Source organism: Leptonychotes weddellii, chromosome 4 (genome assembly GCF_054177405.1).
Source record: "Leptonychotes weddellii isolate Sample4059 chromosome 4, ASM5417740v2, whole genome shotgun sequence".
Taxonomy (NCBI): Eukaryota; Metazoa; Chordata; class Mammalia; order Carnivora; family Phocidae; genus Leptonychotes; species Leptonychotes weddellii.
Window position 1 is genome coordinate 169,817,253 of NC_138372.1, and position 25,826 is coordinate 169,843,078.

The window sequence follows — 25,826 nt, forward strand, 5'->3', positions numbered from 1 at the left end:
GCCTCCCCCCCCCGACGCGTCCGGGCTCCCCGGCTCCCCGGACCCCTTCCCGCCTGCTGCGTCCGCCTTCCTTTCCTGGGCTTCCGTGGAAACCGCGGGCTCCCAGCGGGACGCGTTACCCTGTACCTTCCCCCGACTGCGGCCCCAGCACCTCGGCCCGCAGCTTCGGCTCCGGCAGCGCCTTCCAGCCACGCGCCTGCTGCCGGATCGCGTCGCCTCGGCCTCCTGTCCGCGGACGCTTCCCGCCTCTGGCTGCAGCCAGCTCCTTGCTGCCCGACGCGGCCGCGCCTCCTCCACGCCGCCCTCCGCGCCGGCCCTTCTCTGGGGCACGCTCCGCCTCGAGCCCTCCGGCCTGTTCCTTTCCGATGTGTTGCCTTTATTTCTCTTCTGTTTGCTTTTCATGTTCACCCCGTCCTTTCCCTGCCTAGCGTCCACTTGCTGGTGGTCTCCCCTCCGAGGGCCCCGTCCTCAGGGACCACCCCGCGCCCAGAACACAGCGAACACACCACCAGAGGCCACGACGCGGCGGCGGCCACCCGCTGGAGCTCAGGGGCAGGGGCGAAGGTCCAGAGCGCTCAGGCCCGCCCGCAGCACCACCGCTGGGACCCCAGGCTGTTTCTGCGGCCTCTGAAATGGCTTGTCCTTCTCGGGAGTGGACCCCGGGCAGCGCTCCCGCGGTCAGACCTCCGGCTTCCGTCTCCCCCCGCCCCCAGGCTCCCCCAGCCCAGCCCCAAACACCAGCGCCCCCCACCCAGGCTCCACCCATTTACTTTGCAAAAAATCCCTACTAGAAAGTTAGGCACTAGGTTCGTGCCCTGGAGGACTAAACATCATGCCCCCAGCTGGTCATGAGAATCACGCTTTCAGATGCGTTCACGCCTTTTCTTCTTGGATGGCTTTTCATGGTTACTCATCGTCACTGGCCTGGTGACCTCTGCAGACCTACAACAAAAACTTACACATAAATATGTACATCCGCTGCTCACTTACAAAGCCTGCCGCTTTAAAAAACAGAGGGAAAGATTCAAAATCTTGTAGAAGTCTCCGATCTTTCCAGGGACTTTTTTCTCTTTTTAGAGCTATGCGTGACAGCAAACCTGTGGGCAGGGCAGCGAGGAGCACCGCTCGGGTCTAAGCAGAGAGCTGGAAGCTGCGGGAGCACGTGGGGCCACCGCGGGAGCACGTGGGGCCACCGCCGAGCCCTCCTGCGGCCTGCGCAGAGCCGGCCCCCTCACTACTCACACCACTTGAGGAACACGGCCCTTCACAAATAACTTCCAAAGAAATTACCAGGGTGAGGAAATACATACAGACACAAAACGCAAACTAAACAGAGAGGACCCAAGGTAGTGGCCTGAGCAGGAGCCGCGGACCGCCACCTCAGCCAGCCTGACACCCCAGGCACAAGGACTGGGGCCTAGCGGAGCCGGGCACAGCACTCCCCACAGGGAATCCACGTCACACGCACCGGGGCCAGTGAGAAGGACAGAAAACAGCCTGCGTCGTCACGGATGCAGAGCACACAGCCGGGAGGCACAGTCCCCCTGTGGGACACGGGCCGCCGTTCCCCGATAAGGCAGACACAGACTTCCACGGGACCCAGCGGTTCCACTTACGGCCGTTCACGTAAATACGTGTGCATGAATGTTCACAGCAGCAACATGAACAACCGCCCGAAGGAGGGAACGATCCAGACCATCAACACGCGAACGGACAAGCAGAAAGTGCTGATATTCATCCAGTAGAATATTCTCAGCTGTAAGAAGGAACTGAGTATCACCACAGGCTACAGGGACACAAAAGGGCAAATATCGTGTGATCCACTTACATGAAACATCCAGAACAGGCCAATCCACAGAAACAGAAAGCTGGTCAGAGGTTGTCAGGAGCTGGGGGAGAGGGAAGGAGAAGTCCGGGCTTTCCTTTTGGGGTGATATGGGGTTCTGGAAGCCAGTACCCATGATGGTGGCACAAGGCTGTGAACGCACTTCCTGCCACGGAGCTGCATACTTTGAAGTGGTTCAAGCGATGACTTTTCTATTATATAAGTTTTATCACAATTAAAAGAAGCACAACATAAAAGCTTCTGGAACTTTCTGACATTTTCCAGGAGAGAAAACGAAGATTTGGACCAGAGCACCAGGCCCAGAGAGAAACCCTGCCCCGGCCCACAGCTCGAGGCCGACACAGCTGGCCCGGAATCCGCGCCACACACATTTCCGGCCACGCAGCTCCGTACAATGTCGGCAACGGTTAACGTTTGGGTCACGTCATCATAACAGTCCCAGTTTCTGCGACCTGAACAAATCAGCCACCTGGAACGTGTGGGTCTCTGTCTGCACACGCCCACCTGGAGGAGGCGAGCGCCCGCCTCACGGCAGGGACACGGAAGCCGCCAGTGGCCGGCCACAGAAGGCAGCAGCCCGGCTCCCCAGTCTCTCCCCCGAGACTACAGAAAACTAGTAAACACCACTGGATGTTGCTCAGAGAAAACAGCAAATGGAACAAGTCACATATTCCAGGGCACTTCATTCAAAAGGGGAAATATATTCAGAACAGAAGCCAAACTAACTAAAACTCACATCCCAGTCACCATGAAGTGATAAGCAAATCCGGTGGTCGAGACCCGGGTCACTCACAGCGCCAAACGTCTCAAAAGCAGACCCCACCACGGTCCTTTCCATCAGGTGTCTTCTTTGTTGCCCTGGACAAAGGCAGCTATTCACACGATCATCTGATACAAGAATGGGGTAGAGAACAGGAGAGGGAAAGACAGGTCAGCAACAACCGTGTACCTCATGCCTTGTCAACCACGTTAGCTTTTAGTCTTTGAAAGACATGTAGTTACGCTGATTGTTACTGAGCTCACAATTATTTCCGGCAAAATCATTTATTTAAAACAAAAACAAAGCAAAGAAAAAAAAAAAGAAAGGACCATGGCAGCTGAGAGAGCGTGCGATCAGGCCGTTAGCCTTCTGTCTCCGCTCCAGTTCACCTGGATTCTTTCTTCTGCCCGAGTCAAAGCAAAGACTGGCTAAACACAGGAGGGCAGGTCCCAACTCCATGGCCAAGGACAGACCAAGGACCCCCCACTGTGCTCACCTCACTTCCTCCCATCCCTTACCTCCCCTCCTCCACAGAGATAGGGGACTGCGAACAAACCCTATCTGGTAACAAGATTATCCTGGCCTGGATTTTCTTTGGAAATGGAGAATGTACTTTCTGTCAAGCGCGGCTTCAGGTCACAAGGTAACAGAGCATTCCTTCACTGAGAGCATGTCCATGTCATGATAGATGGTCAGAACCTCTGTTAAAACACTAAAAAGACCACCACCAACGTGGCCCCTGGGAAGGCCAAACATGGTGCCTGGGATGTGAGATGGGGTCCAGGTTACTCTGACACCCGGCCAGTCCCTGCCGCTCCTCAGAACTCACCAGGAGGGCTCTGACTAGTGAGCAACCACACCCACCCCTCCCAGCACGGACTCCAGTCCCCCCAGCACCACACAGAAAGCAGCACATACCTTCTGAAATTTGAAATAAATGTACTTTACATGAACACAAAGTACATACTTTCAAATTAACAAGATGACATGCAAATTAAGAAATGCTCAGGGGTTAAAAAAAATGAAGACTGCAACATACTGAAGACTGTGGCTTTAAAAATGAAACACTGACAGCAAATAAAAGACTCAAACCTGGTGTTCCCCACATCTTCCTGGATCTTCTTTTGGTTTGGTTCCTTCGCTTTCTATTTCTTTGAGTTTCTAGCTTCCTCTGCTCAGTACTCTCTTCTTCCTTTAATCAAAGAAATGTTTCAGTGTGACTCCCAAGGGGAGAAACGCAAAGCCAATGCTGAAACAATGTCTTTGATGGGAAGAAACACAAACTGCACAGAGAAGCGATAAGATCACCCCCTTCCTCTCCTTCTCCAGTCTGATGAGCCAAGTCCTTGCTCCACACCACCTGTGTCTGTCTGCGGACACACACTCCCCCATCCCAGTCTCCACACTGCAGGCAGGGCTCAGTTAGGTTAAGCGATTACAAGAGTGCACAAGTGCTGAACAAAAATTGCAACCCACCCAGCAAAGGCCACTTCTTCTTCCCAAAAGTATCCTATTATCTCATGAGGGCAACTTTATCTTTCACCAAGAACGGCTTCAAATCAGACACTTGACCACCTCCCACGACACCTCCTTTATCTGTAACTGCATATCCCTGATGTTAAGAAAACACAGGGGCCTGGGCAGCATCGTGGAAGACCCCAGGCAAGCAGCAGGTCAGCTCTGAAGGCGAGCCGCGACCCACGTGGCAGCCTGTCATGCCAGGAGCTGATGGTGCAGCCAAGCTGAGTCCACACCTAAAACACAGCAACAGCTAACTCAGCCCACAGCCAAGAAAAAAGGCACACTGTCCATGAGGTCTGTGTTGGACCTGACGGTCCACAGGTGGTATTCATTCTTGACCCCATTATCACTCTATTATTAGTCTCTCTAGGAACAGTTTCCAGTAACAGGTCCTGAGCATTTTCCTGGGTTTTATATGTCATCATGCTTGTATTAAGTACAACAACCAAGTATTGGGAATGCAGGTATGGACTCCACTGAAAAGAGCCCGTTTGCAAACTCTGAGTCCTTAAGCTTTAGAAGCGTCAGACCAGAAGAACAAGGAAAAAACCCTGTAAACTCAAGGTGTTACAAGATTACAGGGCGTTACTAGCGAAGTGACAAGGAGGAGGAAGGCACGTGGGGAGTCAGGAACGAGGAGCCAGGAGCCGGGAAGACCAGCTCCCTAAGGTTAGCGGGAGTTGGACAGGCAGGGTCCAGGGCAGGAAGCCCTTTAGGGTGGAGGAAGGGGGCATGGGGTGGGCAAGTCAGCGTCCCTGGGAAGGGGAAACCCTGGGGACGGAGCAGGACTCCCCCCACCTGGGGCTGGTGCAGGTGCTCTCCCTGGGCTGCAGGTGTGGTCCCTGACCCTCTCTTCCCCCGCAGGGCCAAGGGCTGGAGCAGGAGGGGGGCAGGGACAGTCTTGCAGAGGAGAGGGAAAGGGCACACGAGCAGGAGGCACCCCGACGGAAGCACCGATGCCGAGGGCACAGCTGGGGTCACCGAGGGCACAGCCCGGTCACTGAGAGGAATGAGGTCAGCGGCGGGAACAAGTCACCCAGGGCAAGGCCTCCTCTGGGCCCCCGCTGGCCTTTGGGCCCTCAGGCCGGGTCCCATCCACTCTGCAGCTCTCCCAGGCTCACCGGGCCCCCCAGACCCACAGCATCCACGCCCCCGCCAGGCGGCCTCCCCGCGGTCAGTTCCGCGCGTGCGCAGTCGCTGCCACCACGTGCTGCTGGCTGCCGCGGGGGGCCTCTGGGAAGGCTGGCTGGCGCATGCGCAGCCAGTGTTGGTGGGGCGGGGCTGCACAGGAGAGGCCAGAGGTCCGCGGGGTGACTCCTGGGCCCCTGCACGCTGTGCTGGGTCTCGGGCCGTGGAGGAGTGCGGACATCATGCCGCTTTTGCTGTTTGAACGCTGAATGGGATAATGTTGGCAAGAAGCTCACAGGGCCATTGTCGATGCCCACCTGGTGCAGCTGGTGTGCGACGTGAGCCCGGCGTGCTGGGCGCTGGGCGGTTGTGGGGGTGTGAGGCAGAGGAGCGTGTTCTTCAGTCCCCCCAGAAGCACAGCAGGGTTGACCGAGTCTGGGGAGACAGGCGGGAGAGGCGAAACCTGAGCTGAGTCCGGAACGTAGAGCGTGGACTCCAGGCAGACGGGAGGGGGGGGGGGATGTGTGGACAAGGCCACAGCAGTGGCTGCAAATGGCGTGACAGTTGTGGGTCCCTCGTGCACCATGGATGCAAGTGTCTGACACTGGGTTCCCTCAGCAGCACACCCTTGGTGCAAATAGTTTATTTGGGAGGTGGGCCCAGGAGGCAGGGGTAAGGGAGCGGAACCAGAGACAAGACGGGGAGAGGTCAGGCTCACCGGTGTTGGAGGGCAAGCTCGTGCTGTGGGCTCAGCCCTGCTGGGGTCCGTGGGAGAAGGTAGACTAGCCTCCAGAGCGAGGTAGGGCTCCTCCAGCCAAGGGGCACCGGAGCACTGACTCATTGGCTGGGAGGATCCCTCCTGAAGGTCACAGGTGCCTGCGGAAGGACCCGGTGTGCGTGGGAACCCGGTCGAACTGTGAGCGTGCGTGTGAGTGTGTGTGCCTGTTGGGGCGGGGAGGCCCGGTGGGACGTGGATGTGGCTGCGCAGGTTCCGGGAGCCCAGCCGGCTCAGGTACCATAACCACATCCTTCCACTGGCATTGTAGGGCTGGCTGGGCCTTAGAGGGCAGCCGGCTCCTGGGGCAGGGAGGCCTGCAGGAAGCTGAGCGCCTCCACCAGCGGGAGACCCAAGTGAGGATGGAGGGAGGTGGATACCAGGAGCCTGCAGGGCTCCTGTCCGCGTGGCTGGCTGCGTGGGGCCCTCTTCTGACCCTCCAGCCCCGGCACAGGAAAACCACCCGAAAAACGTAGAGGCGAGGACGCGTTTCTCTGCATTACAGTTTGATTGTTTTACAAGTTCTAGTTCCTTTGTGCAAGATGATTAAAGATGCCGTTTTCCTGGCTTCTGAACAAATGGATGTTAAGTAAGGAGCTGTCTTCCCGCTTCGGTGAGTAGTGGGCGGACAGCAGCCTTCCGCCGGGCTGCGAGCCTCCCACGGCCAGGAGCGCGTGCGCCCGAGCTTTGCATAAAGATGGCATCTAATCTACAATTGTGCCTGGATTTGCTCAAACCCCACGGAGGCTGAACTCATTCTATTCAGAACGCCACAGGAACAATAACCAAAAAGGGCCACCATGAAGGCAACATCTATCATACGCCTCTTAAAACTCCCTTGTCAGCATCAGTGACAATGGCATTACCGCTCAGTCACTAAGATTAAAAATTAGTCATACGTGGAAAATAGAAACAGGTTTTCAGGGAAAAGGAAGCTTTGGTTCCACTGAATAATGCCCCCTTTTTTACTTGGTAAATGAATGATGCATATTTTCTGATGATATATATTTTTGAAGGTAGCTGTGTCTAGGTGGTCCCAGATTCGGGGTAAAAGCCTTGTTCTCAGGTGACTGGCTGGGCAGATGTCAAAAACATTTTATAAATTATATCCCAAACTATCTGACAATAAGGTATTCGGTGGTGACGTCAGAGTGACCTCCATCTAGAATCTGAATCTCTCTGGCTTAGGTCACAAACGAATTAGTTCTGGAAATTAAGGGTTTTTTCCCTCACATATCACGAGCTATCAGTATGGCACCATCATTATTCAAGGCCTCATTTGGCTGGCCAGTGCCCTCTCACCCCTGCAACCCCCCCCCACACACAGAGCCCCACTCTCCTGCCACCTCCTCTGCCCCTCGGCAGCCCACGGTCAGTGGGGGACCTTGCTTCCTTGGTCACCAACACATAGAAACAGTCCACAGGGAGCCTCTGCAGCCTCCCAACCCCACATGCGCCATGCCCGTGTCCCCCTTTCCGCTGCCTTCTGTTCTGTGGTCGGACTGTTAGTACTTTTGCCAAAGACCAGCCGGCCCTGTGGCCCTCCCCTGACCCCACGGCCAAGGGTCACAGCCAGAGCAGAACTCCCCAGACGTGTTCACTTCCTGCGTCCACTTCCTCTCCAGCTCGATTTTGATTCTGATCAGAGCAGCCTTTTGTCCGTGCCCCCCTGAGAAGTCTCCTGGCAAGGTCTGCACCAGTCTGCACCACATCCCTGGTCCCATCCCTCCAGCCGTCGGCAGCATGACACGAGGCATCGGTCACCGGCTGTCCTTGGACCTCAGCCCTCCCCAGGTTTCTCCAGCTCGGCAGGCTGCTCCTCACCTGTCCGCTGCCCCTCCAGAGCTCCCTGCCGGCCTCCAGCCCCAGGTGCTTCTCCAGCTGTAGAATGCACAGCAGCGGGTTATGGGGAGGCCTCCGTGGTGGAAGACATACAGGTGCTCCCAGCTGTCTGCCTGACAGCCCTGGGGCCCTTGCCTGGAACCCTTCTAAGGATGGAAGCGGTTCCCCACAGTGGCCAGAAAAATGCCTGTGGGGCCAGGCCACTCTACCAAATTTACAAGGACAATAATCTGTCCCCCCTCCTGTTTCCTTGGGCCTCATTCCCGAAAAGTGCCATTTCCCCAGAAGCCAGCAGGTGGGCCACCTGCCTTGCTCAGAGCAGGATGTCTCCCTCCTCCCCACGTGCACACCCGGCACCTTTATATCCAGGAGGGAAAGAGCATAAATGTGGCGTGGAAGAGTCGAGAGTGTGGTGGGCATTCAGTGCCCACAGAGCCCCCTCCCCCCAGGGCCCCCGCGCAAGGCCCCCTCTTGAAGAAGGGAGCTTGAAGGAGTTCTCTCTGTTCCCAAATGGCTTTTTCTGTTGTGTCCCCTGCAAGCCGTCCCTCCCAGTGGCTCTTCCCACTTCTCTCCAAGTGACTCTTACCTTGTCTTCAAATAAGAATAAATATGTGTGTCTGTCCTCTGGGGCCTTTGACAGCCCCGAGCTGGCCCCTGACTTGGGTGGGATTGATGGCGCCGTCTTGCCGGGAAGCCAGGTGCATCTTTTACTAAAGGCGGTCTCCAAGTGATGAATGGCTCTCTCACAAACACAAAATTGTTGAGCGTATTTACAAACACTTCATTTTTCACGTTCTGTTGATTCTCCTCCGGCGTCCCTCGGTGACACTCCCACCGCTGATGCATCGGGGGCGATTACTGCCATTGATTAAGGCTTCCTGTGGTCCTGTGGAGCCCGCTTCTCCATTTGTCACAGACAAGTGGCTCGCACACCGCAGTACATCATGTTCTCTTCGTGCTTCACTGCTATTTGTTTTTCAATTTATGTCGCGTATCCTCTAAGTACAGGTGTATGTGCTGAAGCTCCGGAATCTTAGCATGCCACAGCGTGGACAAATACATACCTAATTAAATGATCTGGCTTTTCCCCGATCCTGTGCCTCCAAAGCCTGCCTCCCCTGCCTCCCGTTCTGAAGAAATGCAGATGTAAATAAACAGGGTCAGCACTGTCACCTAACTGAGACTTGAGGCCAGAGAGTAAGTCATGGAAGTACCACCACTTGCTTGACATTCAAGACTGAACCAAAAAAACCAAACCCGCATTTTTCAGGGGACAGTCCTCGAAGTGGCCCCATCCAGGCATGGGAGGGATTTTCTAGAATCGGCTGCTTTCCCCCCATTTCTCTACCTAGACCAGTACCTGGTGATCCCAGGTCTCCGACAGCGTCTCGCGCGGCCAGGAGATGGGCTGGTGCGGGCAGAAGGTTCCGGACCCTGCTGCGTGGCCGCCGGGCTGCGGGCAAGGCTCTGAACTGCCGGCCAGGCACGTCCTCCTGGGGGATGCACAGAACCTCAGAAGGGAGCCCCAGTTTCCTCCCGGCTTGGCGGCCCGCGTGTTCATGTTCACGTCAAGAGCCTGTTGGGCTCGCATTTGCAAACTATGGATCTGTGTGCCCGCGTGTGGCTGACGCACCGGTCCGTGCTGCCTCGTCTGTGGGAACCCCCGTGGTGGCCTTCGTCCCCCTCCGACTACCGACCAGCCATCCGTCTGCCTTTTCTAACCCAAATTCTCCACCTCCTCATTTCTCATTCTCTCGTTTTCCCGTCTCATTTTTTCTTTTAACCTCGAAAGTACAGTAGTGCATTCTTGCTGTGACAAGTCCAATAACACCGAAGCGTGTGTGGCCAAACTCGGCTGGCAGCGCTGCCAGTTACACGAACTAAGAGGCGTATTTGCAGTCTTCTTCCTTGTCTTTCTTTTTAAAATACTGACGTGGGATTTTTCCTCCACATAGGTGTTAGTTTGCAGTTTGTTTTATTTACATAATGATATGACGTGGGCTTCCTTTGAAGTCATTACGTATAGCTCTTATTTTATCTTATTTTTTTAAAAGAGATTTTATTTATTTGTCAGAGAGAGCGAGCGAGTATAAGCAGGGGGAGGGGCAGAGGGAGAAGCAGGCTCCCCACGGAGCAGGGAGCCCGACGTGGGGCTCGATCCCAGGACCCCGGGATCATGACCTGAGCCGAAGGCAGACATTGAACCAACTGAGCCACCCAGGTGCCCCAGGACTCAAAATTTTTCTTTCTTTTTTTTTTTTTTAAAGATTTTTTATTTATATATTTGACAGAGAGACAGACAGCAAGAGAGGGAACACAAGCAGGGGGAGTGGGAGAGGGAGAAGCAGGCTCCCCACGGAGCAGGGAGCCCGACGTGGGGCTCGATCCCAGGACCCCGGGATCATGACTTGAGCCGAAGGCAGACCCTTAACGACTGAGCCACTCAGGCGCCCCCATTATTGCTCTCATTTTAAAACAATTTCATCATATCCCACAGCATGGACATGCCATTCTAGATTTGGCCGGACCTTTGGTAGGGAGCACTGGGGTTGTAGTCACGTTTTTACTCTGTTTTATTTTTGTATTAATTCTGACATTTTTACTTCAGAAGGCGTGACTTCTAAAAGCAGGTTCATGGAAGCAGAGCGTGCATATTTTAGATTTTAATAGCTCCGTCCAGATGACTTACCTAGAAGGCACTGTCTCTTCACGCGTGGGCCGGCCTGCGCCCTTCGGCTCGTGACCAGCCCCTCTCCAGTGTTTGGCGAGCTTCCAAACGCCGAGAGTCCCACTGTTCCCGGCTTTGCCTTGCCCTGAGCCCCAGTGCAGGAGAGCGCATTTTCATGTGGATTTCGTGTTTGTATCCTGGGTGGGATGTCACCTATTGGTCCCCGGCCCGACACCGGCCATCCTCCACCCACCCCTACTGCACGGAGGCCGAAGCTGGAGTCTGCCTTTGCCGCCCACCCGTGGGTCCGGTGAGACTCCGGGTGGGGAAGGGAGGCTGTGGCCTCCTGCAGCAACAGCATTGGCAGCGTTGGTCCTGGACTTTGTGGGCCCCCACCCGCCGCCTCCGCTCCTCCACACAGTCCCGTACCTCACACCGGTGCCGCGTTCCCTCTCCTGTTTGGAAGTCCCGGGGTGCTGTCCGCTCTCCTGGCTGGAGGCAGACTGACACCTAACCTTTCCTCGCTTTGTCTGTGGTCACCTTTGACTATTTTGGAACCAGTTTTAGGGGCTCTGTTATTTGGGGCTCTCACTCCTCCTTTATCACATGTGTTGCAATTTTTTTCCTCTCTCTTCTTCTTTGGACTTTTTCCTGATGTCTTTTGTTAGATAGAAACATTAAATCTTGATATTGCACGGTCTTTTCTTCTATGGTGTCTGGGTTTTCTGTTTCAATGTAAAATGTTCCTCCAATCCTGAGGTTATTCGAATTGTCTCCTTTTTCTTCTCACACGGTTGACAGGTTGCTTGTTTACATGGAAATCTTTAAGCCCCCTCTAGGGAGAGTTGACATTTTTACAGTAGGTACATATTTCATCAAGGTGCTCGGTACGTCCAACCATGGTTCAAGTCTGGTTTTAAACTGCTGAGTAAAATTGTATACATCTCATAGAGCATGTACATTTTGTGTTAAGTTTCTTCCTAGACGTCAGATAGTCTTGTCACATTTGTGACTGAAAATATTCCCGACTTCTATTTTTCTATTTCTAGTCACGTGTGTGTGTTTTAAGTAATTGGTCTCTGTGTAGTGTCTTAATCTGTTCAGGCAGCTGTAACACAGTACCGCAGGCTAGGCAGCTTAGAACAACGGAAATTTATTTGCTCACAGTTCTGGAGGCTAAGTCCAAGATCAAGATGCCCGCTGCCTCAGTCCCGGCGAGGGCCCTCCCCTGGTTTGCAGGGCCTGCCTTCCCGCCATGGGCCTGCCTGCTGGGGGCTGCAAGCTCTGGCGTTTTCTTCTTACAAGGGCGCTGATCCTGCTGTGGGGCCCCACCCCCCCAGCCTCACCTAAGCCTAACCATCCCCCCAACCTTCCCTCCAAACACTGTCACATTGGGGGCAGGGCCTCAACATATGAAGGGGGAGCACAGTTCCATCCCTAACAGTTAGCTTAAAACTAGCTATCTTACCAAATTCTCTAATCAGTTCTGATAGTTCTTTTGGCTGATATTCTTGGGATTTCAAATTATGCAATCATGTCACCTGAGTATAAAGAAAATTTTGTCTCCTCTCCCTAAGATTTTGTTTCCCTGCATTATTATTATTATTATTATTATTATTATTATTATTTTATTATTTCCTTAACTGAGAACTACAAAACCACGCAGAATAGTGATAGTAGCAGACGTTCATATCTTGTTCCTGATTTAAATGTGGATGGTTTTAAGATTTCAATATGTAATATACTCATTGTCTGCATTTGATACATTGTCTTTATCAAACTGGGGGGTTCCCTTCCGTTTCTGTTGTACTTAGAATCTCTTATAGAATAGTGGCTGAACTGTTCAGATGTGTTGGGGGCCTATGGAGATTCCCGCACGGCTTCCCCTCTGTAAATCTGAGATCACCTTGGCTGGTGGGTTCCTGATGTGAGGCCTACCCGGTCAGGCAGATTATGCATTAGCACGCTGCTGGATCTGATTTCCTGTTATTTATATTCCAGTGGTGTACCTGTGTTGTGTTGGGACACTTTTGGCTCAAGCATCAGAAAGCCCACCTTGGAGTGACCGGCATGGAGAGGAGACTGGTTATACCAGCAAGCCAGAAGCCAGAGGAGGAGAAGGGCCAGGATTCCCCACCACCCTCAGTATGTCTGTGCTTTCTCCCTCGTCGCAAGATGACCACATAGTTCTTGGTGTTGTGCCCGATAATGACAGCATCCAAAGGGGGGGGGGCACGGTCTCCTCCCATGGGGTTCTCCCAAGCGTACCCTGAAGACTCCTCTCTTTTTTTTTAAAGATTTTTATTTATTTATTTGACTGAGAGAGACACGGCGAGAGCGGGAACACAAGCAGGGGAGTGGGAGAGGGAGAAGCAGACTCCCCGCCGAGCAGGGAGCCCGATGCGGGGCTCGATCCCAGGACCCTGGGATCATGACCTGAGCCGAAGGCAGACGCTTAACCGACTGAGCCACCCAGGCGCCCGAAGACTCCTCTCTTGACCCACTACATCCTCAGCCTCTGGGTGCAGATCAGTCCCTGGCGGAAGGCCTGCGGGGACCTCTGTAGATCACCGTGTCCTACAGGCGTCCGGGCAGTGAGTCTGTGTGTTGTGCCCAGGCATTGCAGTCCACTTAATGGCCCCGGCCTCCGACAGCACCCCCTCCCCATGGCCCCAGCTCCCTCTGGTTATACAGCAGCAGTCTACACCTTCTGGCGCTGAGTCTGGCCATCCTTCCTTGGAGGATGTGGCTTCACAAAGGACGTGGTCCCAGGAGCCAAATGAGACTACTGACGGGGGGGGGGCAAGTGGATGGGGCCAGGCCACCCACAAAGTCTGCAGCTTATGTTTGTTGATGGGAGCGATCCACGGCGTCTTGGGCCCTCTCTTCATCAGACCTGGCAAGTTAGCCTGGCGAGCTGGGTCGAGGACCAGCACCCCTTTGGTAACTTGGCCTGTTTGACTAGCGGGCAAAGCATGTGTTCCCGGCCAACTGGAGAGACTTGCCGCGTGCCTATGAGAGTCCGGAGCCCCTTTCAGCCGTTCGGTCCATGGCTACTGGTCTGCTCCTGTCTTTTCCACTCTCTTGGGTCAACTTTGATCATTTAAGTCTTGATACAGAATCAACCATTTTCTCTACATCTTCCAGTTTACATTCATAATGCTTCCTGAGTCTGTAGAATCTCCCCGTGGCTTGCTCAATCCTCTTTTTCCTTAACATGGTGTATTTGTATCTTCCCGCTGAGACAGCCGCTACTCACGGTCACCCCAAACACATTCTTGTCTTCCCAGCTGACAGGAAGGAATCAGGGGGAATGTTGTGCTTTCCTCTCTGACACTTCTTTTCTCTTTTTCCTCCCTGAAACACAGAAATGAGGCCTGAGGAGAAGGAACCGGTCTCTATTACGAGGTGGGAAGCACAGGACAGGAGCCTGGGAGTGGGTACCCTGGGGCCACACGGCCTCCACCACCCACTTCTAAATGGTGGCCTGGGGACAAATAATAAACATCTCACTCCCTGTGGCTAAATTAGCCCCCAATGCCAATGCCTGGGCACAACACACAGACTCACTGCCCGGACGCCTGTAGGACACGGTGATCTACAGAGGTCCCCGCAGGCCTTCCGCCAGGGACTGATCTGCACCCAGAGTCCGGATCTCATGCAGTCAGAGGCCAGTCCTAGTTGATACAATCTCTTTTTTCACTCTCAAGGATTTATCAACTTTGTTTTTTCCCACTCAGCTTTTTTGCTATATGACTGATGCCAACTTTTAATCTTTAGTAATTTCCTCTTTGTACTTTCTTTTGATTTGGTGAAATTGTCATATATACACATATATGTATACACACACCTACGTATAGGCAGTAAACTCATCTAAGTTTACAGAATTGCCTTTGGTTTATTCCATACGTCTTATATAATGTTATTTACTTTCCAGTTATGTTTTAGGTATAGTTTGTGTTTCTTTCAATTCAAACCTTATTTTAGAAATATCTCCTCACTTCCAAATGGTTATATTTTCTGTTGCCAATTTCTAAACATTCACTCTCTAAAAAACAAGCTTTGGGATGGCTTTATTATTGAAGGTGCCCAGGTTCACCAACCACATACTTCTGCAAGAACTGCTTAGCAAAGCAGCAACCTCCCCCAGCCCGGCTGCCCCTCCCCAGGGGCAACCCCCTGTGACTCCTGGAGTTGGTGGGTTGTGGTATTGAATCCCACAGTTCTGAACAACATGCTTCTGCTTATGGAGCGCTGTTTCCTAATTTCGGGGTCACTCATTGACAGCCTCAGGAGGATGACGTGTCAGCATCTCTCCACCTCTCCCCTCCACTTGCCCTGTCTCCCTCCACCTTCACCTCTCCCCTCCTCCTAATAGAATCAAGTGATAATTGCCCTGAGGTCAAGATGCCAGGAGGACATCTGATTACATTATTACGGCTATGAAAAGGAATGCACAGCTGAGTCAGGTAATATTCTGTGATTACTTTTTATTTTCCCTGTCTTGTTTTGTTACTACTGTTGTGTCCGATGTTGTGTCCAGGGCAGGCCAGGAAGCTTAGCTCACAGGGTTTAGCTCCGCGGACTGCAGGCCTCCGCGTGCATGTGGCAGGCGAGCGAGCCCCTGGCTCAGCACCGTGACACCGCAGGGACCCAGGCCGGTGGTTAGGATGGGAAGGCTGGAACTTCAGACGAATCTGATGAACATTGGCGTGGTTACTGCTTATGCACTGCTGTTTCTGCCCCTACAAAAGGTGTGTCGTTGGGTGAGGCGAGCCCCGCAGGAAATCTGAGTGTGTTCCGGAGCCACCCGGGACCCAGGGAAGTTATGGAGGGACCCGCGTGGAGGTCCATTGCTGGGACAGCCCTGCAGGGAGCGCAGGCTCTGGACAGAGTCTGATTCTGGAAGCAGGCCAGTTCTGCTGGCCAGGCTGGTCCTGGAGGCCAGGATGGTTCTACAAGTTGTTTGTGGAAGACGACTCTGCAAGCAGATTGCCGGGTCGGAAGCAAGGTTCTGGAAGCGAGTTCTGCCGGCGTGACAGTGGACCGCGCAGACGACACCCGGCCTGGGTCAGGGCCGAGCCTGGGTCTGCGAGCGAAGAGAGCGGGCATTGACGAAGGACTCGCACCAGCGCTCGCTCTAACACACCCGTTAAAAACCCCATTGCGAACATTTCTTCGGACAAGCTCCTGGGAGGGCCCTGTTGCCTGGGGGGGTGGGACCCAACGGCGCGGTGCAAGCTCGTGGAGTCGGCTCACGGAGCCGAGCACGCAAGCGCCGGGAAGGTCGGGCTGGCTGCGTTTGGGAGTTGCTTTTTTTCCTTTTTCTCTAACTTTCTTTTTTCTGTAGCTTTTCCGCACGCTGAGCGGACGCCGCGGCGCATGCGCAGTCTGCGCCCCGCCCGGCCGCGCGGCGTCGGGCCGGGCGGTTGCCAGGGACGACCGCATTCCCTTGGGACTCCTCGGTCGCGTGGGCGGGGCCTGGCCGACCCAAGCCCGCCTTCCTCGCACTCTGGTTGGCTCTGGCTGCTGTTCGTTGGAGCCGTCGCGGCCGCCGATTGGGCAAAGACAAGTTTCGCACGCTCGGCTCGGCGCCACGCCCCTTCAGCCGGCCCGCGGCCGCCACCCGGGAGAGAACAGCGGGGGACCCGGCGCGGCGCCCGGGAGGGACCTGCGTCGGCCTCGGCTTCCAGGCGGGCACGGCCCGAGCGGCGGGCGGCGATGATCCCCGAGGAGAGGCCGGACGGCCCGGGAGCCGGCGAGGAGAGCGCGAGGCTGCAGGAGGCAGGCAGCGTTCGCAAGGTGGGCGCGTCCGCGGGGGCGGGGGTCTCCGGGAGGAGGGGTCCGGGACCCCCAGCCCGCTTTTGCCCGCCACCTGCCGCTGGCGGGCGCGGGGCTGCGGAGTCGGCGCTGGCTTCTCAGGTCTAAGCGTGCGGCAAGACTTCTGGCAGCCCCCCGCTTCACTCGCCCCTAGAGGCAAGCCGGGCTTACCTCTGGGGAAACTGAGGCTCGGTGCAGAGCCCGACCCCGCGTTGCGTGCCTGTGCTGGGCTTCTCTCTTGCGGGTTTGGGGCTCATCCTGTGCCGTCCAGGAATGGGTGGGAGCGCAAGTATAGCTCCGTTTTCTCCGCCGCTCCGGGGGGCGCTCCGGGGCCCCGTTCTAGGGCAGGTGTTGGGCTCTGGTGTGTGACAGCCCGTGGCCCTCGTGCTAGTTCCCGGAGCCCGTCATTCCTCCTTTCCCAGCTTTTCCCTCCCTGTCCCCAGAGCTGCTCAGTTTTGCCCTGGGCACCTGGCTCTGTATTTGATGAAACTTTCCGCCGCAGGCAGGCAGGCAGCTGGAGCCTCCCGGGAACAGGAAATGGCTGCAGGACTTCACAGCTGGGCAGTTTGTCCTTTTTTCACTCCCCACGCACCTCCTCCCCCTCTGAGGTCCCTAACCCTGGGGCGCCTACTAGGACTGTGGACCATTTCCAGGAGTACTGGGGAGGCTCTGCATAGGGCGGGGGGAGGTGGAGACCTGGGGAGTCTGTGCTGGGAAGGAGGGGGCTGCCCCTCTCTGCAGCCTGGAGCTTAGGCGTTCCCTGGGGGTCACCAAGAGGCCAACCCCGTGTTCATACCAGGCCCACGAGGGGTGCTACAGGGTTCAGAGTAGCTTCTGGCTCGGAGACTGCAGGTCTCCCCCTTCCAGCACATCTCTCCAGGAGCACTGGACATCGGAGACCAGATGAACGGTGTTGATGAAGACAGCCCTGCTCAGCTGATGTTCTCTGCCCAGCACATGGACCACCCCCCTCCCCGGGCAGATGGACATGGCTGCTGGCCCAGAGCCTGCTGGAGCTTTGCAGTTGGACCTCCGGAAGGGAGAGACGTAGCTTCGGCTGTGGCCTGCTCCTCCCTCCCCAGGTTCTCAGGCCTCCTGGAGGGGACACTGCCCAGGGAGGTCTTCCCTGATTGATCTCTCTTGAGAACGCTGGAGTTTGGGGGAGATGTTGAGTCATAATCGAAGGTGGCCATGCCCCAGGAGCCTTCAATGTGGGAGGGTGTGAGGGCTTCTTTAAGGTGCCCTCTTCGAGGGACTGGGACAAGATCTAGCCCCCAAAGGGTCTGAAACTTCCCTGTGCCTGAGAGTGGTGGGGGCGCACGCCAAGGAAAATAGACCACATTTCCTCCAATATGTGGAAGATGGTGGACACTGCAGGAGCCTGGCCTCAGCACTGTGTGAGGACAACTTCCTGTCCCTGCATCAGGACAGGGAGACACTGGCCTCATCCCCACTGTGTGACCATCTTTGGGGATGTTGCCCAGGGAAGGTGCATTCTGAGAAGTTCTTCCTGGCTCCAGGGCTGGTGACTGTCCCAAACAGAAGGTCCCTAAATGGCCAGGAGGAGGCGTGGGGGCCTGGGGCCCGAGAGCTGCTCCAGCTCCCGGGCCTTGTTCCTACCGAAGCCCCTCACCTCCCCTGGCTGGAGCCTCCAGTCACCCACCTGCAACATCACTGTAGCTAGGGGCCCTCACATCTCTGCTTTCACTGCCACATGGCTCTCCTACCCCGGGGCCCCGAGATGTGGGCAGCTAGCAGGATTGCCCCATACAATGAGGAACCATGGCTGAGGTGGGCAGTGGGCAGTCAGAGCGCCTGACCTGCTGCCTATGAGCTGAGCGGACCTGGGCCTATGGTTTGAGCATTTGCCCAAAGGGACCCCACAAGTAAATAGCTAGCTGGGATGGAGCCCATCCCAGGGTCAACGTGGGCCGAGCACCCCAGAACATCCAGCACCCTGTAGGCAGGCTCCTTTCCGTTAGCACCTTGGCAAAAGCTGGGCTAGGTCATCCCCGCATGGCCATGCCTAAGCTCATGCTAGAATTGTGTGGGTTGAGTGGATTATGGGGGTTATGGAATGAAATTCAAAAGTGCAGAAGGGGGGCGTCTGGGTGACTCAGTTGCTTAAGCGCCCAACTCTTGATTTCAGCTCAGGTCATGATCTCAGGGTCGTGAGATCAAGTCCTGCTTCAGGCTCTACACTCAGCAGGGAGTCTGCTTGAGATTTTCTCTCCCTTCCTCTGCCCCTTCCCCCCCACCATGCGTGCGTGCAAGCACTCTCTTTCTCTCTCTCTCAAATAAATATTTGTTAAAAAGATTTTACTTGAGAGGGAGAGCATGTGCACAAGCCGGGGGAGCAGCAGAGGGAGAGGGAGAAGCAGGTTCTCCACTGAGCAGGGAGCCCGATGTGGGGCTCGATCCCAGGACCCTGGGATCGTGACCTGAGCCAAAGGCAGACGCTTCACCAACTGAGCCACCCAGGTGTCCCAATAAATAAATCTTTTTTAAAAAAGTGCAAAAGGCTGTGTGGTGAGCAGTTGGCCACCTCCTGCCCGGGGCTCCTAGAGCCCCATCGCACTGGTGCCGGCCCCACAGAATGGGGGCCACAGTCCCAGCCATGTCCCCCACCTGCTATGCTCTTCCTGGCCGTCTCCCCTCCTGTGCTCGCGCACCCAGCTAGGCCTGAGCTGCCCCGCTGCTCTCTGTGGAGCTGGCTCAGGTTCCACTGTGGGGACCGCGCCTTCCCCACCCGCGAGAGTCTCCTGGCACTTGGGAGCTGTTGGCAGAGGCCTGGCCCGGGCCCTGTGACCTGCAGCCTCTCCACAGGGCTCTGACCCCCTGGCCCAGACACCACGTGGCCGCCCGCAGAGCCGCAGGGCCCGGGTCCACCAGCAGATCACCAAGGAGCTGCGGATGCGAACGGGTGCTGAGAACCTCTATAGGTGAGTGCCGGTGGCCACCCCCATCCCTCAGGAGAGTGGTGCCACTGTCCCCTGAGGCCCTCTGCAAGGCCGGCCCGTGCTGTGACCCAGGTCGGTGCCCGTTCTTGTGGTCTGGTTTGGGAGAGGGACACGTGAGCGGCCATTGCAGGCTCCCAGGAGGAGGGGCTGGGCCTCTCACCGGGCTCTGGGGCAGCGTTCAACTGAAACCCTCACAGACCACCCGGGCTCCTACCTTGGTGGACCTCACTGGTAGGGGTCAGCTCAGGGTCAGCCAAGGGCCATGTGGGGCTGGAGGGGGCTGGTGTGCGGTGTGGGAGCCTCTGATTTGTATGTGGTGACCTGCAGGCACCGTTTAGGTTGAGCTGTGACAGGTGTCTCAAGATTGGGGACCCGGGAAAGTGTCCTCCGGGCTGAAGGGATGCCTCTCTGTTAGAACAGTGAGCTGCACATCTGCTCAGACCTTCACCCATGTCTCCATGAGCCCACTCTGTGGGTGATGGCCCAGGAAGATGGTCCGACCTGTCAGAGCCCCAGCCACTGTGTGCAGAGCCAGCCGACGGGTTCTGGGATGGGGGTCTGCTGGGCCCAAGGGGCTCCTCCATTTCCTTAGCCATCCTGCATCCCTGTCCAGCCCAACCCTGCTCTCAGCCTGGCCTTCCTGGGGACCCATCGCCCCTTCTGTCAGGTGCCCAGATGTAGGCACAGAGAGGGTCTGACCCCCACCTTTCCAGGAAAGCTGGTTTTGTGTTGCTCTGGAGGCCTGTGTCCAGGGAGAGCGGTGGTGGGAGGCGAGTGACCGTGGCCTGGAAGGTCTGGGTCTGGGTTGATGTGCCCTGGGCCAGAGGCACCGTCTGTATGCGTGGACAGGAATCGACACCAACTGTAGGGGGACTCAGAGGAGAAGAGGGACGTCACAGGGTGGGCCCTGGGCCCCAGTGCTGCCCCCCACGGGGGCTGGGCCTGTGAGCACAGCATGCTGGGAGGGGCCTCTGGAGCCCAGGCCAGGGCAAGGGCTGTGGCGAGGCCCAGGTACGTGCAGTCTGCCTGCAGCGCTGGGGCTTCAACTCACCTTGGCCTCCCCCAGAGCCACCAGCAACGCCTGGGTCAGGGAGACAGTGGCCCTGGAGCTGAGCTACGTCAACTCCAGCCTGCAGTTGCTGAAGGAGGAGCTGGAGGAGCTCAACGGCAGCAGCGTGGAGGCTGACCGGCCCGAGGGGTGCGTGTGCGCGTGCACGTGTGTGCGTGTGGGACCGTGGAATCCGGGTCAGAGGCTGAGTGGGTGCACGCGTGTGAGGACACCATCCAGAGCAGCGTCTGTGTGCTGTGGGCTGTGTGTGCAAGACGCGTATCCGAGTCGGAGGAAAGGGGTTATGTGTAGGTGGGGAAGTAGGGAGTGGCCCTGGGGACAGCAGGGTCCAACCTCAGAGTCTGGGCTCCGTGGCTCTGGTTCCAGCGAAGGTATCACTGTCCCTATGATCCCCCTGGGGCTGAAGGAGACCAAGGAGCTGGACTGGTCCACACCGCTGAAGGTAAGTGCTGACCTATGACCCTGGGGTCACACCCTGCCCTGGGGTCTGCAGGGATCTTGGAGGCTTCCCGGTCCAGCCATTTCATTGAACAGATGAGGAAAGGGGCCCAGAGGGAGGAAGAGCCTGCCTGGCTATAGGAGCTTCTGGTTGGGTGGACTTTGGAGAAGAGCCCCCACCGTGGGGTAGGCTGGCAGAGCTGGTCATCCTGCTGGAAGCCTGAGATGGCGACAGGGTTCCCAGGGTTCCCTGACCCTCGCTCTGAGAATCCCACCGGCTGGGGGCCCCTGCAGTGCTGCGGACATCTCCTTGGGGTTCGTGAGCTAGGCTGCCTGGGGACGGCTGCCCAGCAGGCACCTCGCCTGTCAGGTCGCAGAGAGCACCTGCTTTACAGGGGTTAGGGGGGTCTTCTGCACCCCTGGACCCCATGTCTGCGGGTCAGGGACCTCCCCACCCCACCCCACACCAGTCCTTAGCCCTTCTCCAGGGGCCCGGGGCTTCCCTTCCGGTCCCTGTCTTTGCCTGCGTGGGGCTGGGTGACCAGAGAAGGCCGGCACCTGCCCCTCCCCCAACCAGGAGCTGATCTCTGGGCACTTTGGAGAGGACAGTGCCTCCTATGAGGCTGAAATCAAGGAGCTGGGAGACCTGCGGCAGGTGGGTGGACTCCCCTCCCCTCCCCTCCCTGCCCTGCCACACCTGGGAGACCAGCCACTCCCAGTTCACAAATAAGGGCAACCGAGGCTCAGTCAGGAACAGAAAAAAGGAGCCGAGCATAGGCCTTCAGAGGGCGGGAGGCCCCACCCGGGGCAGCTCTGGGGACAGCGGAGAGACGGGCACACACGCAGGGCACGCGACGGCTCTGTGCATGCTAGGGAAGCTCTGTCCTCACCACCTTCTGCGGGCTCTTTGGGAATGGCTGCTGTGGGCCGATCCCCTCCCAGGGGCCCTGCCTGGGCCTCTCCCTGTGCTCTTCACAGGCTCCATGCCCAGGATGGGGCCCACGACAGCCCCAGAGACGGCCGATGTGCGTCAGCGTGACCTTGTCTCGCCCCAGACCCTGGAGCGCTCCTGTGGGGCTCTGACGTCCAAGGGGGCTCCCTGAGGGGTGGGGGTGTGTGCCATGGGCTGGGCCTGGGGTGCTGGGGCCCAGCTGGTGCCTACCCTGCAGGCCATTCGGACCCCCAGCCGGAGTGAGGCGGGCCTGGAGCTGCTCATGGCCTACTACACCCAGCTCTGCTTCCTGGACGCGCGCTTCGTCGCCCCTCCCGGGAACCTCGGGCTACTCTTCCACTGGTAGGGGGTGTCCGTGGTTCCACCCACAGCTCCCCAGAGCCCTTTCTGAGACTCCCGGCTGCTTGCTGTGGGAGCGCCACCCAGCCTAACCCAACCCACAGGTACGACTCGCTCACGGGTGTCCCGGCCCAGCAGCGGGCCCTGGCCTTCGAGAAGGGCAGTGTGCTTTTCAACATCGGGGCCCTCCACACCCAGATCGGGGCTCGTCAGGACCGCTCCTGCCCCGAGGGCACCAGGCGCGCCGTGGAGGCCTTTCAGAAGGCTGCTGGTGAGGGCCGCCCAGACCCCACAGCCGCAGTTAGGGTGCATGCATCTGCATGTCTGGGGCCAGAGCTGGGGCGGGGCCGGTGGGATGGCTCCCAGTGTGAGGGGATCCCCCTTCCTGGGGAATGCGGGGCTGTGGGGGTGCGGCCGGGCCGCCCTGCCCACCTGCTGTGAGCGCCCCTCTGCAGGGGCCTTCAGCCTCCTGAGGGAGAACTTTTCCCGAGCACCCAGCCCTGACATGAGCCCGGCCTCGCTCTGCATGCTGGAGGGACTCATGACTGCCCAGGCCCAAGAGTGCATCTTTGAGGGTCTCTTGCTGCCGTCTCCTGAAGCCCCCCAGGATTGCCGGGCCCAGCTACGCCTGGCTCAGGAGGCAGCCCAGGTGAGGACAGGGAGCGCTTGTCCCACGGGAGACCTGGCCAAGCCATGGTGGCTGGGTGAGCAGGAGGGCCTGGATCGGAGGTCCATGCAGGGAGGGGTGGGGTGCAGTGGCTGGGTCTCCTGGTAGTTCTCAAAGCCAGCTGTTGTCCTGGTCTCTGGGGCTGGTCCTGAGTCCTTGCCACTGGGGCAGCACCAATCAGAGCAGAAACGGGCCCAGAGCCCTGAGCTTGGCTGAGCGCAGGGTGTGGGGCGGGGCCCCTGGGCCTTGGGTCGGGGCAGCTAGAGGCCAGGCCCCAGTGGGGAAGGGCAGGGGCTGAGGCTGCTGGGCTCATCCTGGAGACCTCAGTGTCCCACCACGTGCGCTGGCAGGTGGCAGCTGAGTACAGGCAGGTGCACCGGACCATGACCCAGCCACCTGTCCGAGACTACGTGCCCTTCCCCTGGACCACCCTGGTGCACGTCAAGGCGGAGTACTTCTGCGCCCTGGCCCACTACCACGCGGCCGTGGCCCTCTGCGACAGCCCCCGTGAGTGCCCTGGCCCGCCCGTGCTGGCACAGGCCCTGGCGTGGAGGGGCTCACGGCCCTCTCTGACCCCAGCAGCAGCCGAGGAGGACTCCCCAGTGCTGCCGCAGGCCTTCCTTGGGCCCCCGGCCACGTCGGAGGCGCGGGGCGCCGTGCTGCCTCAGGAGCAGGAGGAGCGCAGGAATCTGGGTGAGGCGGCCGCGTGGGGAGGGTGCCTGCTGAGGGGGACGGAGCGCCCCCGTCCTTCGCAAGGCGGTAGCCTGGGCGTGTGCGGGCGCTCCCGGGATGCAGCCCTTCCCTGGCCCAGCCTTCCACACGTGGCCGCTCCTCGTAGCGCGGCCAGCAGGCCCTCACCTGTCCAGGGGTGGGGGAAGCGGGGGTTTGGCCCGGGCCAGGTGGGCTTAGGGCCCTGCGCCCCACGAAGCACAGGACGCCACGTCCCCGCTCCGTCCCGCGCAGGCAAGGCCCACCTGAAGCGCAGCATCCTGGGCCAGGAGGAGGCGCTGCGGCTGCATGCCGTGTGCCGGGCCCTGCGCAGAGTGGACCTGCTGCAGGCTGTGCTGGCCCAGGCGCTGCAGCGTTCGCTGGCCAAGTACTCGGAGCTCGACCGCGAGGACGACTTCTTGGAGACCGCTGAGGCTCCTGACATCCAGCGTGAGCTGCCCGGCCCCTCGGGACGCGTGTGTCCAGCCTGCGGGCGTCCGTGGGCTGAGGCCCCGTCGCTGCCCTTAAAGCCCATGGAGCTGTGGGCCTTGAAGGAGCCGAGCCCCTGGGAGGAGCCCAGTGGGCCTGCTCCCTTGCTGTTCCCTGTCTCGCCATCCCTGAGGCCGGTTCCCACCCCGGGAGGCTGCCAGCCGTGGCCTGGGAGGCAGATTTCCACAGGCCAGCCACCCGGCATCCCCTGCTTTGCAGGAGCTGGCAGGGGTGGCTGGAGAGGGGGCCCTCCCGGGGTGGGGGGCGCACCCAGGCCCCAGAGGGCTGCAGGGGGGCCGGTATGCATCGAGCAGGCTGTTCCTTGGGCCACACACTCTGCTCTGGCTGACCCGGGTCCTGGCTGCATCTGGGGGCCTGAGCATCCGTGAGCCTCAGGCTTAGGTCTGTCCTCCCTTTACCTTTGTCCTTTCAGCTAAAACACAGCAGAAGCCAGAGATCAGGGCGCCCAGCTTCTCCAGGGTGAAGGTGACCGATATCTTCCAGCGGCTGGTGAGCAGCCCCTGCCCAGGTCACCCTCCCCACCTCAGCACAGGCGGGCTGAGGCAGGTGGCCCAGCCCTGCCCAGTCCCTTTGCGGCACCTGGTTTCTGACCCCAGCGGCAGCTGATCCCCCTTCGCCCCCCCCAGGGGCCCCTGTCAGTGTTTTCGGCCAAGAACCACTGGCGGCTGGCCGGGCCTGTGCGCGTGACCCGTGGAGAGGCCGGCTTTGGGCTCACGCTGCGCGGAGACGCGCCTGTCCTCGTTGCTGCTGTCATCCCCGGGGGCCCGGCCGCGGTAAGGCCCCTGCCCCACCCCGGGGCAGCTTTCATGAAGGGGGCAGCGGGGCCCCTGGGCAGAGGTGGCGGGTGCCCCCACGGGACTCCCAGACCTCCCCTGTCTCCCTGCAGGCAGCCGGCCTGCAGGAGGGCGACTACATCGTGTCCCTGAACGGGCAGCCCTGCAAGTGGTGGAGGCACGCCGAGGTGGTGGCGCAGCTGAAGGGCGTGGGTAACGAGGGTGTGAGCCTGCAGGTGGTCACGCTGCTGCCCCGGGCGGAGCCCCCTGGCACGGTGAGCCTGCGGGGCCCCAACATCCCCAGATGCCCAGAGGGCGTGGGGAAGAGGAGGCTGCATGCACCTGGACGACCCCCGCAGGGGTGGCTTCCTGGGCGGCAGCCGCCTGCCCCGTGGCCCCCCCCCCACCCTGGCAGCGGCCCCTGCCCTCCGCGGGCCTCTGTGTGCCCACGCCCCTGGACGCTTGGGGTCGAGGCGCTGCTGCAAGAGCTGTTTCATGGCCGTCACCCACCCCGACGTGGCACCCAGTCCTCACGGGACCCCCGGCTCGCCCCTGACGGGCCGGCCACCACCTCCCTGGTCACTCCCCGGCTGGCCACGGGTGCTGACTGACTCCTTTCTATCCCGGCTGCAGGGGCACCACCGGCCAGCCCTGGGAGGGCTTCTGAGGATCCAGAAGGAGTGTGGGTGGGGGACACCAGCTCCTGCACGAGCCAGCCCCAGGCGCTTCCTTGGCTGGAGCCGCAAGGCCAAGAGGGGCAAGACCACAGGGAGGCTGTCCCCTCAGCCCTGAGCTGCGTGCCACCCTCCCCCTCTGGGATCCCAGCGCCCCCACACCCCCAGTACGTCCTCCTCCGTCCTGAGGCACTTTCAGGCCAGTTGGCTGCCCCCCACCCCGTGCCCAGAGCTGCCCATTAAAGACCACGTCACATGAGGTGTGTGTGAGCCCAGTGCTGTGGCCGGGCGCTGTAGCCACACCCAGGAAGTGTCACAGGTGCCCTGGGCACCGGGTCCCAGATGCCAGAATGCTGCCTCGGGGCTGCCCAGGCCT

The 25,826-nt window shown here is 58.6% G+C and overlaps 1 protein-coding gene and 1 long non-coding RNA gene across 4 annotated transcripts; one reads left to right on the forward strand and one right to left on the reverse strand.

Annotated features, from left to right (window-relative positions):
- Positions 1-762: 762 nt before the first annotated feature.
- Positions 763-2,731, reverse strand: LOC145721163 (uncharacterized). The gene is made up of 4 exons (XR_014144628.1): positions 2,583-2,731; positions 1,829-1,889; positions 1,617-1,756; positions 763-942 (listed from the first exon to the last, which is right to left on the reverse strand). It is a non-coding gene; the product is annotated as an uncharacterized LOC145721163 (long non-coding RNA).
- Positions 2,732-16,140: 13,409 nt separating this feature from the next.
- Positions 16,141-25,709, forward strand: RHPN1 (rhophilin Rho GTPase binding protein 1). 3 transcript variants are annotated; one of them, XM_031019215.2, is made up of 15 exons: positions 16,141-16,342; positions 19,187-19,302; positions 20,387-20,518; positions 20,756-20,831; positions 21,405-21,482; positions 21,997-22,121; positions 22,223-22,389; positions 22,574-22,767; positions 23,136-23,292; positions 23,365-23,478; positions 23,749-23,943; positions 24,416-24,492; positions 24,630-24,776; positions 24,890-25,051; positions 25,410-25,709. In XM_031019215.2, the coding sequence occupies exons 1-15, from the start codon at positions 16,262-16,264 to the stop codon at positions 25,566-25,568; spliced, it is 1,980 nt and encodes a 659-aa protein (XP_030875075.2). In that variant the 5' UTR covers positions 16,141-16,261; the 3' UTR covers positions 25,569-25,709. The 3 variants fall into 3 exon arrangements, with proteins under 3 accessions (XP_030875075.2, XP_030875076.2, XP_030875073.2); XM_031019216.2 differs by having other exon boundaries at positions 23,368-23,478; XM_031019213.2 differs by having other exon boundaries at positions 23,136-23,478.
- Positions 25,710-25,826: the final 117 nt, after the last annotated feature.